The sequence below is a fragment of the Bos indicus x Bos taurus genome, chromosome 8 (genome assembly GCF_003369695.1).
Source record: "Bos indicus x Bos taurus breed Angus x Brahman F1 hybrid chromosome 8, Bos_hybrid_MaternalHap_v2.0, whole genome shotgun sequence".
In the NCBI taxonomy this organism is placed as follows: Eukaryota; Metazoa; Chordata; class Mammalia; order Artiodactyla; family Bovidae; genus Bos; species Bos indicus x Bos taurus.
This window is the reverse complement of record NC_040083.1, coordinates 39,227,062-39,242,711: the sequence shown is the minus strand read 5'-3', so window position 1 is coordinate 39,242,711 and position 15,650 is coordinate 39,227,062. Positions and strand designations below refer to the sequence as shown.

At 36.7% G+C, this 15,650-nt stretch overlaps 1 protein-coding gene across 2 annotated transcripts in view; it reads left to right on the top strand.

Moving 5' to 3' along the window:
• JAK2 (Janus kinase 2) overlaps positions 1 to 15,650 on the top strand; it is a 118,605-nt gene that overhangs the window by 63,838 nt on the left and 39,117 nt on the right. For both annotated transcript variants that reach the window (XM_027549343.1, XM_027549342.1), the window contains exon 6: positions 9,202 to 9,347. In XM_027549343.1, the coding sequence (XP_027405144.1) occupies positions 9,202 to 9,347 (146 nt within the window). The remainder of the gene's footprint in view (positions 1 to 9,201; positions 9,348 to 15,650) is intronic.

Genomic DNA, 15,650 nt, shown 5'->3' with positions numbered 1-15,650 from the left:
TTTTATGGTGTTTTGGAACATTTTAAAATGCTTTCTTGTTTATAACCTGATTTAAACAGTAATTGAAATGTTTTGTCATTAAATTACTTTTAAGTCTGTGTGCTGCAAGAATGAGGAGTAGTTAGTAAAGAAAGAAATTAGTGCTTTTATGTAAAAATATGCTCTTGATATTCCCAAGGTATCCAGTCAAGTTCTAAATCAGATTTGCTAATATCATGGGAAGTAATCTCACAGATCCTCATAGCTCACATTTCTAAGGTGTGTAGTAGGTACAGTTCAGTTTATAAGCAACAGATTAAAGAATATTTCTTTTTTGCTGTTTAGAGCAACTGACACTTTTATGTGTGAAGGGATATAATATGCTTAATAAAGTTTATTATTTTAGCCACTTTTTAGTGATTAAAGCAGTGCGTTAGTTCAGGGAATTCATATTGTTGTGCATCCTTTACCTCCATCCATCTCCAGAACATTTTTCATCTACCCAAATTGAAACTTGTTACCCATTAAAAAGTACCTCTTTGCTTCCTTCTCCTCCTGACCTCTGGCAGCCACCTTTCTACTCTGTCTTTATTCATTTGCTTATTCCAGGTTAGCTCAGTTAAGTGGAACTATACAGCATTTACTTTTTTTGTGACAGGCTCATTTCTTTTATCATAATGTCTTCAAAACTCATCTGTGTTGTGGAATGTGTCAGAATTTCCTTCCTTTTTAAGGCTGAGTAATATTCTGTTGTATAAATACCACATTTTGTTTACTCATGTCTCTTCTTGGAGGGTTGCTTTGCTTCTACTTTTTGGTACTTATGAGTAATACTGTAATGAACATGAGTGTACAGATATCTCTGAGACCTTTTAATGCTTTTGGATATATATCCAGAAGTGAGACTACTAGATCATATGGTAATTCTATTTTTAATGTTTTTAGGAACTACTATACTGTTTTCCACAGCAGCTGTACCATTTTACGTTATTGCCAGTGGCACACAAGTGTTCCTCACCAACACTTTTTGATAATGGCCATTCTGATAGGTGTAAAGTGGTATCGTGTTGTGATTTTGATTTGCATTTCTTTAATGATTAATTATGTAGAGCATTTTTGTAAGCTTATTGGCCTCTTGTATATTTTTGGGGGGGAAATTTCTGTTCAAGTCCTTTGCCCATTTCTTTAATCAGGTTATTTAGAGTTTTTTTGTTGTTGTTGTTGTTGTCGTCTGGTTCTGGCTACTAACCCCTTATTAGATATGTGATTTGCAGTTATTTTCTCCCGTTCCATGAGGTGCCTTTTCACTGTTGATTATGTCCTGTGATGCACAAACATTTTAGTGCAATTTATCTATTTTTTCCTTCTGTTATCTATACTTTTACTGTCAAATGCAAGAAATCATTGCCAAATCCATCATTGTGAAGCTTTCCCTCTTTATTTTTTATAAATATTTTATGGTTTTAGCTCTTACCTTTAGATCTTTGATCTGTTTTCAGGTTTTTTTTTTATTAAATTATAGTTAATTTACAGTGTTGTGCTAATTTCTGCTGTACAGCAAAGTGATTCATATATCCATATATACACTCTTTCGTAGCTTCCCAGATGGTGCTAGTGGTAAAGAACCCACCTGCTTTACCATGTAGGAGACACAAGAGATGTAGGTTTGACTCCTGGGTTGGGAAGATCCCTTGGAGGAGGGCACAGCAACCCACTCCAGTATTCTTGCCTGAAGAATCCCATGAATAGGGGAGACTGGTGGGCTACTCCATAGGGTCACAAAGCGTTGGACATGACCAAAGAGACCTAGCATGCACACACGCACACTTTTTATATTCTTTTCAATTACAGATTATCATAGGATATTGAATACAGTTCCCTATGCTATACAGTAGGACCTTGTTATTTATCCATTCTCTAGTTTACATCTACTAACCTGAAATTCTCAGTCCGTCCCCCCACCCCTTGGCAATCACATGTCTGTTCTGCATGCCCGAGTCTGTTTCTGTTTCATAGATAAGTTCATATTTTAGATTCCACATATAAGGGATATCACATGGTATTTGTCTTTCTCTTTCTGACTTACTTCACTTCTGTGATCATCTCTCGATCTGTGCATGTTGCTGCAAATGGCATTGTTTCATTCCTTTTTATGGCTGAGTAGTGTTCCATTTTATATATATGTACCATATCTTCTGTATCCATTCATCTGTCGGGGGAGATTTAGGTTGTCTCTTTGTCTTGACTCTTGTAAATAGGTAGCTGTGGATATGGAGTACCTTTATCTTTCTGAATTACAGGGTTTTTTTCAGATATATATTCAGGGGTGAGATTGCTGGATCATATGGTAACTCTGTTTTTAGTTTTTTTTTGAGGAACCTCCATACTGTTTTCCATAGTAGCTGTACCAACTTACATTCCCTTCAACAGTGTAGGAGGGTTCCCTTTTCTCCTTACTCTCTAGCATTTGTTTATTTGTAGCATTTGTTATTTGTTATTACTTTTTAATGATAGCCATTTTCACCGACGTGAAGTGAGATCTCAGTGTATTTTTGTTTTGCATTGCTCCTCTGTCCATGGAGTTTTCCAGGCGAGAATACTGGAGTGGGTAGCCATTCCCTTCTCCAGGAAGTCTTCCCGACCAAGGGATCAAACCTGAGTCTCCTGCATTGCAGGCAGATTCTTTACCATCTGAGCCACCAGGGAAGCCCAACAATGAATGATGTGGAGCTTCTGTTCATGTGCCTGATGCCCATCTGTATGTCTTTCTCCTTTGGGAAATGTCTAGCTCTTCTGTCCATTTTTCAATTGGGTTATGTGTTGTTTTGTTATTGAATTGTATGAGCTATGTGTATATTTTGGAAATTAAGCCTGTTAATCACATCATTTGCAGGTACTTTCTCCCATTATATAGGTTGTCTTTTTGTTTTGTTTACATTTTGCTTTACTATGTAAAAGCTTGTAAGTTTGATTAGGTCCCATTTATTTATTTTTACTTTTTTACTTCTATTGCCTTGACGGACTGACCATAGATAGGATTTATGTCAGAATGTTTTGCTTATGTTTTCTTCTAGGAGTTGTATGGTGTCATGTCTTATATTGAAATTGTTAAACCATTTTGGGTTTGTATTTGTGTATGATATGAGCGTGTGTTCTGATATTGATTTACATGTGGCTGTTCAACTTTCCCAATACTACTTGGCTGAGGAGACATTTTCCCAGTGTATATTCTTCTCTCCTTTGTTGAAGATCAGTTGCCCATAGGTGTGTAGGTTTATTTCTGGGCTCTCCATTCTGTTCCATTGATTCGTATGTCTGTTTTTGTACCAGTACCGTGCCATTTTTATTAGTGTAGCTTTGTAATAATGTCTGAAGTCTGGGAGGGTTATGCCTCTTGCTTTGTTCTTTTTCCTTAGGATTACTTTGGTAATTCTGGGTCTTTTATGGTTTCATATAAATTTGAATATTATCTGGGAATTCCTTGACAGTCCAGTGGTTAGAACGTGGTGCTTTCACTGCCAGGTCCTTGGATTAAACCCCAATTGGGAAACTAAGATCCTGAAAGTTGCATGGCATGGCCAAAAGAATTAGGATGATTCCTTTTAGTTTGTGAAAAATGTCATGGGTAATTTGAAGGGATTGTGCTAAATAAATCTGTAGATTTCTTTGGATAGTATGACCATTTTAACAACATTAATTCTTCCAATCTAAGTACATAGGCTATCTTTCTGTGTCTTTGAATAATCTTTAATTTTCTTTATTCATGTTTTATAGTTTTCAGCATATAATGCTTTTACCTCCTTGGTCAGATTTATTCCTAAGTATTTTATTTTTTTGAATAAAGTAAAATTTTGTTTAAAAAGCAATTTTGTTTTAACATTCTCTTTGATATATCATTGTTAGTGTAAAAATGCAACCAAATTCTGTATGTTAATCTTATATCCGACTACCTTGCTGAATTCTTTTATCAGTTCTAGTAGTTTTTGTGTGGAGTCTTCAGAGTTTTCTATATGTAATGTCATGTCACCTGCATGTAAGGACAGTCTTATGTTTTGAGATAATTTTTATATGGTGTAAGGTAAGAGGCCATCTTTATTGTTTTGCATGTGGGTATCCAGTTTTTTCAGCACCATTTGTTAAAAAGGCTATTCTTTTTCTGTTGAATGGTCTTGGTACTCTTGTCAAAACCATTTGACTGTTAACCAAATTTTACATAGCTTCCTTTGTTTTAGTAGTCATTAAGGAAAGAGAGAAACAAGCTTCTGAGAATAGGGTACTATGAAATTATGACTTTCTGCTGCTTTTATAATTGTACTGTTTCATCTGTTATGCATATATGGTTTATTTGGTGGCATGCTAGTTAAGTCCCATTGATAGGCCAGGTTTTCCTAAACTATTCATTGAGCCACTTTATCATAATATTAGTATTATGACATCTCATACTTTTGATCTAGAAAAATGATGGGTGATTTCCAATTTTATCTTTCTAGAACGGATTTTTCTTATCTAGGATGGCAAAATAATTTCATAATAGAGTCCTAAATTGTGTCTGGACATGACCACATGCAATTTTCTATTACTTAGTGTTTCTACTTCTCTAAATCCATGCCCAGAAAATAAATAAGGTAATAGTTAACTTATTCTTAGATTGTATTGATATCAGATTAGACTTTATGCATGTTTTAGACTAAATATAGCTAATTTTTTACTATAACTGTTTTCTTTCTTTCTTTATTTCTTTTCCTGGCTGAATGTAGATAAAATTTCTTGGTTCAAATGTCAGCTGCCTAGATGAGAAACTACTTTTCTACAGTTTTAATTAAATGAGTCAATTAAATGAATCAGTTTTATTGACGGTTAAGACGGCTAGTTTAAAATTATATGCTTTGGCATTTGGGACACTTTCATCTGTAAATTTTTTCTAATGGTTATTTCGTTGATTCTGTTGTTAGCACTGTTGTTAGCACTGCACTAATTTTTTCATATGTTTATTGCTTTTTGGGCATGAGTTCCACAGGATATTCTCATAAACAGAATTTATTATATTCTGGTCCCATATAGTATATGAAACGGAAGCAAGCTATTAAAAATAATCTACCTAGCCTTTGGTTATCGGTGGCTTTTTTTAATCAAGAATGATTTACTTGCCTATTTTCAGAAGTGGGGTGAAATTAGTATTTGAACTTGAGCAAAAAGAAATATCCTACTGTGAGTCAGTTTTGCTTTATCAATATTGAGGCCTTTGTTTTGGCTGGGTGTGTGTATGTGTGCTCACTGGTTATTTCATGGTTGGTGCCTTTTAAGTAGTATATTTCTTTTCTTATACAAAAATGTTTTCTAATTTGAAAGTTAGCTACCAAATATACTTTTCAGTTCATTAAGTCACTCAGTCATGTCCGACTCTTTGTGATCCCACGATTGCAGCACGCCAGGCCTCCCTGTCCATCACCATCTCCCAGAGTTCACTCAAACTCACGTCCATCGAGTCAGTGATGCCATCCAGCCATCTTATCCTCTGTCATCCCCTTTTCTTCTGCCCCTAATCCCTCCCAGCATCAGAGTCTTTTCCAGTGAGCCAACTCTTCGCATGAGGTGGCCAAAGTACTGGAGTTTCAGCTTTAGCATCATTCCTTCCAAAGAACACCCAGGGCTGATCTCCTTTAGAATGGACTGGTTGGATCTCCTTGCAGTCCAAGGGACTCTCAAGAGTCTTCTCCAACACCACAGTTCAAAAGCATCAATTCTTCGGCGCTCAGCTTTCTTCACAGTCCAACTCTCACATCCATACATGACTACTGGAAAAACCATAACCTTGGCTAGATGGACCTTTGTTGGCAAAGTAATATCTCTGCTTTTGAATATGCTATCTAGGTTGGTCATAACTTCCCTTCCAAGGAGTAAGGGTCTTTTAATTTCATGGCTGTAATCACCATCTACAGTGATTTTGGAGCCTCCAAAAATAAAGTCTGACACTGTTTCCACTGTTTCCCCATCTATTTCCCATGAAGTGATGGGACCGGATGCCATGATCTTCGTTTTCTGAATGTTGAGCTTTAAGCCAACTTTTTCACTCTCCTCTTTCACTTTCATCAAGAGGCTTTTTAGTTCCTCTTCACCTTCTGCCATAAGGGTGGTGTCATCTGCATACCTGAGGTTATTGATATTTCTCCCGGCAATCTTGATTCCAGCTTGTGCTTCTTCCAGCCCAGGGTTTCTCACGATGTACTCTGCGTATAAGTTAAATAAGCAGGGTGACAGTATTCAGCCTTGACGTACTCCTTTTCCTATTTGGAACCAGTCTGTTGTTCCATGTCCAGTTCTAACTGTTGCTTCCTGACCTGCATATAGGTTTCTCAAGAGGCAGGTCAAGTGGTCTGGTATTCCCATCTCTTTCAGAATTTTCCACAGTTTATTGTGATCCACGCAGTCAAAGGCTTTGGCATAGTCAATAAAGCAGAAATAGATGTTTTTCTGGAACTCTCTTGCTTTTTTGATGATCCAGAAAACGTTGGCAATTTGATCTCTGATTCCTCTGCCTTTTCTAAAACCACCTTGAACATCTAGAAGTTCACGGTTCACGTACTGCTGAAGCCTGGCTTGGAGAATTTTGAGCATTATTTTACTAGCATGTGAGATGAGTGCAATTGTGTAGTAGTTTGAGCATTCTTTGGCATTGCCTTTTTTGGGATTGGAATGAAAACTGACCTTTTCCAGTCCTGTGGCCACTGCTGAGTTTTCCAAATTTGCTGGCATACTGAGCGCAGCACTTTCACAGCATCATCTTTCAGGATTTGGAGTAGTTCAACTGGAATTCCATCACCTTCACTAGCTTTGTTCATAGTGATACTTTCTAAGGCCCACTTGACTTCACATGCCAGGATGTCTGGCTCTAAGTGAGTGATCACATCGTGATTATCTTGGTCATCAAGATCTTTTTTGTACAGTTCTTCTATGTATTCTTGCCATCTCTTCTTAATATCTTCTGCTTCTGTTAGGTCCATACCATTTCTGTCCTTTATCGAGCCCATCTTTGCATGAAATGTTCCCTTGGTATCCCTAATTTTCTTGAAGAGATCTCTAGTCTTTCCCATTCTGTTGTTTTCCTCTATTTCTTTGCATTGATTGCTGAGGAAGGCTTTCTTATCTCTCCTTGCTATTCTTTGGAACTCTGCATTCAGATGCTTATATCTTTCCTTTTTTCCTTTGCTTTTCGCTTCTCTTCTTTTCACAGCTATTTGTAAGGCCTCCCCAGACAGCCATTTTGCTTTTTTGCCTTTCTTTTCCATGGGGATGGTCTTGATCCCTGTCTCCTGTACAATGTCACAAACCTCATTCCATAGTTCATCAGGCACTCTATCAGATCTAGGCCCTTAAATCTATTTCTCACTTCCACTGCATAATCATAAGGGATTTGATTTAGGTCATACCTGAATGGTCTAGTGGTTTTCCCTACTTTCTCCTACTTTTAAGTGCATATTAATTTTTTTAAATAAAATTATTTTTTAAATTTATGTAAAACTTAATTTCATGCTGCTACTGCTGCTGCTAAGTTGCTTCAGTCGTGTCCCACTCTGTGCGACCCCATAGACGGCAGCCCACCAGGCTCCCCTGTCCCTGGGATTCTCCAGGCAAAAACACTGGAGTGGGTTGCCATTTCCTTCTCCAGTGCATGAAAGTGAAAAGTGAAAGTGAAGTCGCTCAGTCATGTCCGACTCCCAGCGACCCCATGGACTGCAGCCCACCAGGCCCCTCCGTCCATGGGATTTTCCAGGCAGGAGTACTGAAGTGGGTTGCCATTGCCTTCTCTGGCTTAATTTCATGAGATGTTATCATATGGAAGAAGGGAGATATGTGTATAAAATATGGTGATGTTTCCTCTTAGTTTAAGCCATGGTTGGTATTTCAGCCATTATTATGGCTTCTACTTTTCTTATAAAGAAGATTGTTATTTTTAGAATACTGGTGCTTTTAACCTTGCTCCCATTACCTATTTAGTCTGATTTTATCTGTGTCCCTAAATTTTCTAGATCAAAATCTTAGAATTTCTGTTTTTCCATTTTCTTCATTCTTTTACATATAATTATAAAGTTAATGGGTTTTTCAGACTCTTTTAGTGTCTTTTCTTCTGTACAGCAAAGCCTTACTCTCTCATATTTGAACCATTACTGCAGCCTCTTCAAGAGTCTCCTTGAATACACTTTATTTTCTTAAAGTCCTGTATCATTGCTACTTCTACCAGTGAAACAGGCATGATGCTTTAAGAAAAGATACTTTATGAAATGGATACATTTAAGAAAATGGTTCTCTATTGCTTCTGGGATCCAGGTGTTGAAGAGTACCTGCAGTTTGACCCCAACTTGCTTTTCCAAGTCTTAATTCACTCTGTTCACTTTACATGAATTATCTGTTCTAACCCAACTACTTTGCATCTCTGAACATGCCTTGTGCTTTCTTTTTGTGCCATTTCTATTTCTGCATCCTGTTTTGTGTTAATCAAAAATTTCTTCCGGGACTTCTCTAGTGATCCAGTGGTTAAGAGTCCACCTTGTGCGGTGCAGGAGACATAGGTTCAATCCCCGGTCAGGAAACTAAGATCCCTCATACCCTGCAGCAGCGGAGCCACAGATCCTGTGTGACACAGCAGAGACCCAGTGCAGCCAAATAAATAAATGAATAAATATTTTAAAAAATTGCTTCATATTCAAAGAATACATGAAATTTCAATTTTTCTGCAAAACTTTTCCTAATTACTGCTACTGGATATAGTCTCAACTTCTTTTATATGGTGTCTGGCATTATAATTTTTTTTTTTTCACTTATTTCCCTTCCTGGCTACATTTTAGTCTCCTTGGAGGCTGAAGCTACATCTTATATTTCTTTGTAGCCAGAACAGTCCTTAGTACAATGCTTTAAGCATATTTGGAACTCAGTACATATTTAATTGATTAGTACCTATTTTAATTTAGGTAATTTTGATGTTGAAGATACAATTTGAAGATAGAATCAGTGAAATAGGCTGATAATTGGGAACCTAATTTAAATCTTTGCAAAAGAACTTATACTAAAACTTTATGGTACAGTGTTTCAAAATCAAGGGAGGAGTTGACCTTGTTAAATGTATATGTTCTGAAAATTGTGTTATAGATTAAAATAGAATAATAGATTAAGATGTGGTAGTGAAACTTAAGAAATATTTTCTTCTATATTTTGTTTTTACTTTAGTGGCGGCATGATTTTTTACATGGATGGATAAAAGTACCTGTGACTCATGAAACACAGGAAGAATGTCTTGGGATGGCAGTGTTAGATATGATGAGAATAGCCAAAGAAAAAAATCAAACCCCACTGGACATCTATAGCTCTATCAGGTAATTTTCTTATGCAAATCCATATAAGTATGACTAGTTATACTTTTTGTATAACTTATTTGTTTTTTTCCAGTTTGCCTGTATTTATTTTTTGGTGTTTTTAAAAAATTAAATGAAAAAAATTTAAAATTCTATAGATGCTTTAGGATTTTCAGAAGTTTCAAACAAATGATTTTGTATGTTATCATAACAATCCTTTTTCCCTTCTACCTCTATAGAATTCCTCCTGCTTTCCCTCACCCCACCAGAAACCACTAGTTCATTTTCTGTATTTGTGAGTCTACTTCTTTTTTGTTATGTTTAATAGTTTGTTGTATTTTTTAGATTCTACATATAAGTGCTACTGTACACTATTTGTCTTTCTCTGTCTGGCATACTTCATGTAACATAATTCACTGCCAGTCCATCCATTTTGCTGCAAATGCAAAATTTCGTTCTTTTTTATGGCTGAGTTGTATTCCATTGTGTGTGTATATACCACATCTTGTTAATCCATTCATTTGTTAATGGACACTTAGTGTTGCTTCTATACCTTGGCAATTGTAAGCAGTGCTGCTTGAAAATTGGGGTGCGTGTATCTTTTCAAATCAGTATTTTTGTTTCTTTTGCATTTATCGGAGAAGGCAATGGCACCCCACTCCAGTACTCTTGCCTGGAAAATCCCATGGACGGAGGAGCCTGGTGGGCTGCAGTCCATGAGGTCGCTGGGAGTCGGTCGAGACTGAGCAACTTCACTTTCACTTTTCACTTTCATGCATTGGAGAAGGAAACGGCAACCCACTCCAGTGTTCTTTCCTGGAGAATCCCAGGGATGGGGGAGCCTGGTGGGCTGCCGTCTATGGGGTCGCACAGAGTCAGACACGACTGAAGTGACTTACAGTTACAGTTTGCATTTATACCCAAGAGTAGAATTGCTGTGTCATATGTTAATTTTAATTTTAATTTTTTGAGAAGCCTCCTTACTATTTTTCACAATGTGTACCAGTCTACATTCCTCCCTCACCAACATTTGATATTTGTATGATATTTTTTTAAATAATAGCCATTCTAGTGGGTGCAAAGTGACATCTCATTGTAGTTTTAATTAATTTGCATTTCCCTGATGATTAGCAATATTGAGCATCTTTTCATGTGCCTGATGGCCATCTGCATTTCCTCTTTGGGAAAATGTTTATTCAGTTCTTATGCCCATTTCTTAATTGGGTTGTTAGGCTTTTTGATGTTGAGTTATATGAGTTGAGAACTGACTTGTTGCAAAAGACCCTGATTCTGGGAAAGATTGAAGGCAAGAGGAGAAGGGGACAACAGAGGATGAAATGGTTGGATGATATCACCAACTCTATGGACATGAGTTTGAGCAAGCTCCAGGAGTCGGTGATGGACAGGGAAGCTTGGCGTGCTGCAGTCCATGGGGTTGCAAAGAGCTAGACATGACTGAGTGAACTGAACTGAATCCTTTATCATTCATTTCATTTGCAAATATTTTATCCCTTTCAGTAGGTTGTCTTTTCATCTTGTTGATGGTTTCCTTTGCTATGCAAAAACTTTTAAGTTTAATTAGGTCCCATTTATTTATTTTTTCTTTTATTTTCTTCACTTTAAGATGAATACCAAAAAATATATACTGTTATGATTTATGTCAGGGTGTGTTCTGCCTATGTTTTCCTTGAGGAATTTTATAGTATGCAGTCTTACATTTAGACTTTTAATTCAAAATCCATTTTGAGTTTATTTTTGTACGCTTGACATATAAAATTATAAGATATTTAAAGTGTACATCTACCTATATATTGTAAAACTGTTCCCTCTTTATTAACATATCTATCATCTCACATAAATATTTCTTTATTCATTTATTGTGAGAACTTACATTCTACTCCTTTAGCAAGTTTCTGTTATATAATATAGTGTTATCAGTTATTGTCAGGTTTTACATTAGATCCTTAGGCCTTATTAATCTTATAATACATCCAGCAGATTCTTATACATGTGATCCACGGACTCCAAATTTTTCTTCTGCATCTTGAATTCTGACAGTCATGCCTAATACGATTTTTTGAAATTCTACTACTGTTGGCCAGCTTTAATGGCTATAAGACTTCTACTCCTTTTGAAGCTATATATGACTACTTTAAGGATACTTTGATTTTTTTTTTGAAGTTTGAAGACTAAACATTTGTTTTACATATTATATATACCTACCAGATTATAAGTTTGAGGATGTCATGAATCTGGTTAAAATTCTCTTTATTCCTAGAAATCCTTCTCTCAGTAACTGGCTTTTGTCCCTCTTTTTATGACTGCCCTCATGTTAAATACCCAGTTTGCAGGTTATCAGTTTCTGTGTTTCCCTCTTTGGTTTTAGGTATTCTTGTTTTGTTTTCAAATGTCTGTTAGTCCTTAGTCCTATTAGTCCTTAGCTTATTAGTCCTTAATGCTACTACATCTAAGGGTGTAGGCCAGCCATAGGGAATGATTTCAGGAACTCACTGAAGTTATCTTAAAGATTCCAGTATCTAAAGAAAAAATAAAAATGTTTCTATTTTCCAGTAAGGCCTTGATCTTTATTAAAATCCAGACAAACACCTCTTAGGATAATAACTTACTCATTCATTTGTTCATTCATTTGTTCGTTCATTTATTCATTTAACAACTATTTGTTGAATATCTGCTGTAGCAAGACCATAGTAGAACATAGTGTCTTAGATGTTGTCAGTAGAAACTGAAGGAATTGAAAGGGACATAGTTGAAGAACAGAGAAGCTTTGAGCCATTGAAAATGAATTTTTAAATATGAAGCCAACTCTAGGCTTAAGCTATGGTGGAACATTTCTGCTGTGGAGACATGATATTGTCCAAAGTCTTGGCACATTATAGATTGTGGTTTCTTTGAGGTCAGGAATTGCATCATCTATTTATTCTTTTTCCTGCCTATTTAATCTGGTGTCCTAAAACCAGTAAATGTGTAGTAATTGTATTTCTTTGATTATCTTTACCAGAATATAAATGCATCTGCAGAATTCTGCTTCATCTTTCATTTACTTTTAAAACTGTATAGATACTAAACATTCATTATAAGATTCCATGATATTTTAAAACAGCTTTATTGAGATATAATTCATATAACATAAAGTTTCAGTTCAGTTCAGTTCAGTCACTCAGTCGTGTCTGACTCTTTGCCACCCCATGATTGCAGCACGCCAGGCCTCCCTGTCTATCACCAACTCCTGGAGTTCACTCAGACTCATGTCCATTGAGTCAGTGATGCCATCCAGCCATCTCATCCTCTGTTGTCCCCTTCTCCTCCTGCCCCCAATCCCTCCCAGCATCGGAGTCTTTTCCAATGAGTCAACTCTTCGCATGAGGTGGCCAAAGTACTGGAGTTTCCGCTCTAGCATCATTCCCTCCAAAGAAATCCCAGGGCTGATCTCCTTCAGAATGGACTAGTTGGATCTCCTTGCAGCCCAAGGGACTCTCAAGAGTCTTCTCCAACACCACAGTTCAAAGTTTACTTGTTTTAATTGTACAATTCAGTATTAATTATTGAGTTATAAAGGTTCTTTATATATTATGAATACAAGTCTCCAGATGTAGGTTCTCATATCTATGATTTGCAAATGTTTTTCCTATTCTGTGGATTTTTTTCACTTTCTTGAAAATATTATTAGCAGCACAAGACTTTAAATTTTGAAGTAATCTATTTTTTCGTTTGTTACCATGACCTTTTAATATTAGGTAAGTAATTTATCACTGTACTGAAGCAAGTCATGCCTGATTTGCTTGCCTTCTTAATGTAATTTAATTCCCTGATGTTTTCCAAATTTTCACTCGTTGCTTATTTCTGAAAAATAATCAAGGAACTCTACTTTTTGTTTAAGTTTTCGGGATTGATGGAAGAACAGGTGAATAATTTGTTTTCACCAAATGAAATAAGCTGCTTTGTTCCTAGAAATATCCAGTAGAGTATGCTTCTCTGTCTAGTATAATACATAAAATAATACATATTCTTTCCCAGACTTAAAAAAATACATGTAAAATACATCTCTGTGTGTCTGTACCTGTGTATTAGATGCATCTATGTCTGTGAGGACAAGCCTTTGTGTCTACCTGTGTACCCGTGTCTGTGTGTTTGTGCATCTCCTTGTGCGTGTGTATGTATTAGATACTTAGCCATTGTTATGCCAGATCCTGATTGGGCATTGTGGTTTTGGTGTTGGAATACAGAAAGTAAAAGAAATGGATAAGAATTTTCTGTTTCATTCTTCATCTGCTCCTTGAAATCCTAGGTCTGCAAAAGGAAGAGAGCTAGAGAATGAAAAGTGTTTAAAGGAGACCCTGGTTAATTTGTGAACACTAGACCAGGGCCAAGGCCACTTACATAGCAACGGAGGTATATGCCTCATATCACTAGACTCCTACACAGCTAAGCAGATACTAGAGTTTACAGTGGTCTATTCCAATTGTAGTAATAAGATGCAGATTTCATGTTATGGTACAAAAATAGTATGTAAGACAAGACTTAACTTCAGAAGCTTTTAGAGCCTGTGACTCACATAGTAAAGAACATGCCTGCAATGCAGGAGACCTGGGTTCAATCCAGATCATGAGAAAGATCCCCTGGAGAAGGGAATGGCTTCCCACTCCAATATCCTTGCCTGGAGAATTCCACAGACAGAGGAGCCTGGTAGGCTACAGTCTATGGGGTCGCAAAGAGCTGGACGTGACTGAGCGACTAACACTTAAAGTTTCAGTATAACAAAAGCATCAAGAATAATGTTTTCATGCTTCAGGAGTTAATAACTTTGTGACTTTTGAAAAAATTGTAGTGTTTCTAACAAAATCTAGCTAGTTCCCATCACAGATGACACCAAAGTAGATTCATTATATTCAAGAAACTATGCATTCTTATAGTATAGCAAAGGATGTATGTCTGTCCTTTATTCTAGGAATTAAAGTGGAAAAAATTTTTGTATTTTGTTATCTTAAACTCCTCTTTTGATTTCCACATAAGCTTTCAAAGCCTTTTAGATCAAGTAGCACTGGTGTTTATGTAAATTGTAATCCATATTTAGTAAGGCTCTTGGTTTTAGCTAAAGTTTTTGATAGAAGAAGGTAAAGTAGGAAGTATTTGTATTCTGATTGTATTTTTAAACCTTTCAGTTTTTTTCTAAACTTACTGAGGCTCTCCTATATTCTATCCAGACTTTTGTTAAATTTTATATATTTTGTTCAGTTGCTCAGTCATGTCCAACTCTTTGCAACCCCATGGACTGCAACATGCCAGGCTTCCCTGTCCTTCACCATCTCCTAGAGCTTGCTCAAATTCATGTTCATTGAATCGGTGATTCCATCCAACCATCTCATCCTCCGTTGTCCCCCTTTCCTCCTGCCTTCAATCTTTGCTAGCATCAGGGTCTTTTCCAGTGAGTCAGCTCTTTGCATCAGGTGGTCAAAGTATTGGAGCTTCAGCCTCAGCATCAGTCCCTCCAATGAATATTCAGGATTGATTTCCTTTAAGATAGACTGGTTTGATCTCCTTGTAGTCCAGGGGACTCTCAAGAGTCCTTTCCAACACCATAATTCAAAAGCACCAGTTCTTCAGCGCTCAACCTTCTTTATGGTCCAGCTCTCAATCCATACATGACTACTAGAAAAACTATAGCTTTGACTATACGGATCTTTGTCAGTAAAGTAATGTGTCTTCTTTTTAATACACTGTGTAGGTTTGTCATAGCTTTTTTTTCAAGGAGTAAACATCTTTTAATTTCATGGCTGCAGTCACCATCTGCAGTGATTTTGGAGCCCAAGAAAATAAAGTCTGTCAGTGTTTTCCAGTGTTTCCACATCTATTTGCCATGAAGTGATAGGACTGGATGCCATGATCTTAGTTTTTTGAATGTTGAGTTTTAAGCCAGCTTTTTCACTCTCCTCTTTCACCTTCATCAAGAGTCTTTTACAAATGTATAATTGCCCTAAAAAGGAAGGGAATGTGACTTTTGAGATCTGAAAAATGAGTAGAATTTATTGGGTGGAGAGAGGTAAGTGATGGAGAGTAGAGGCTCATGGAAGAGGCTTTGCAGCAGAAAGAAACGTGGGGAGGATGAAGAGAGTCAGTATGGTTAGAGCTCAAAGAGTTAGTAGGTGATGAGGCAGGGGATGGACCATATAGAACCTAGAGGCATGTTGATAAGGTTAAGAACACTAGGAAACTATGTAAGAGTGTTGCCTGTGTGCTCAGTTGCTAAGTTGTGTCCAACTCTTTGCAACTTTGTGGATTGCAGCTAGCCAGGCTCCTCTGTCCATG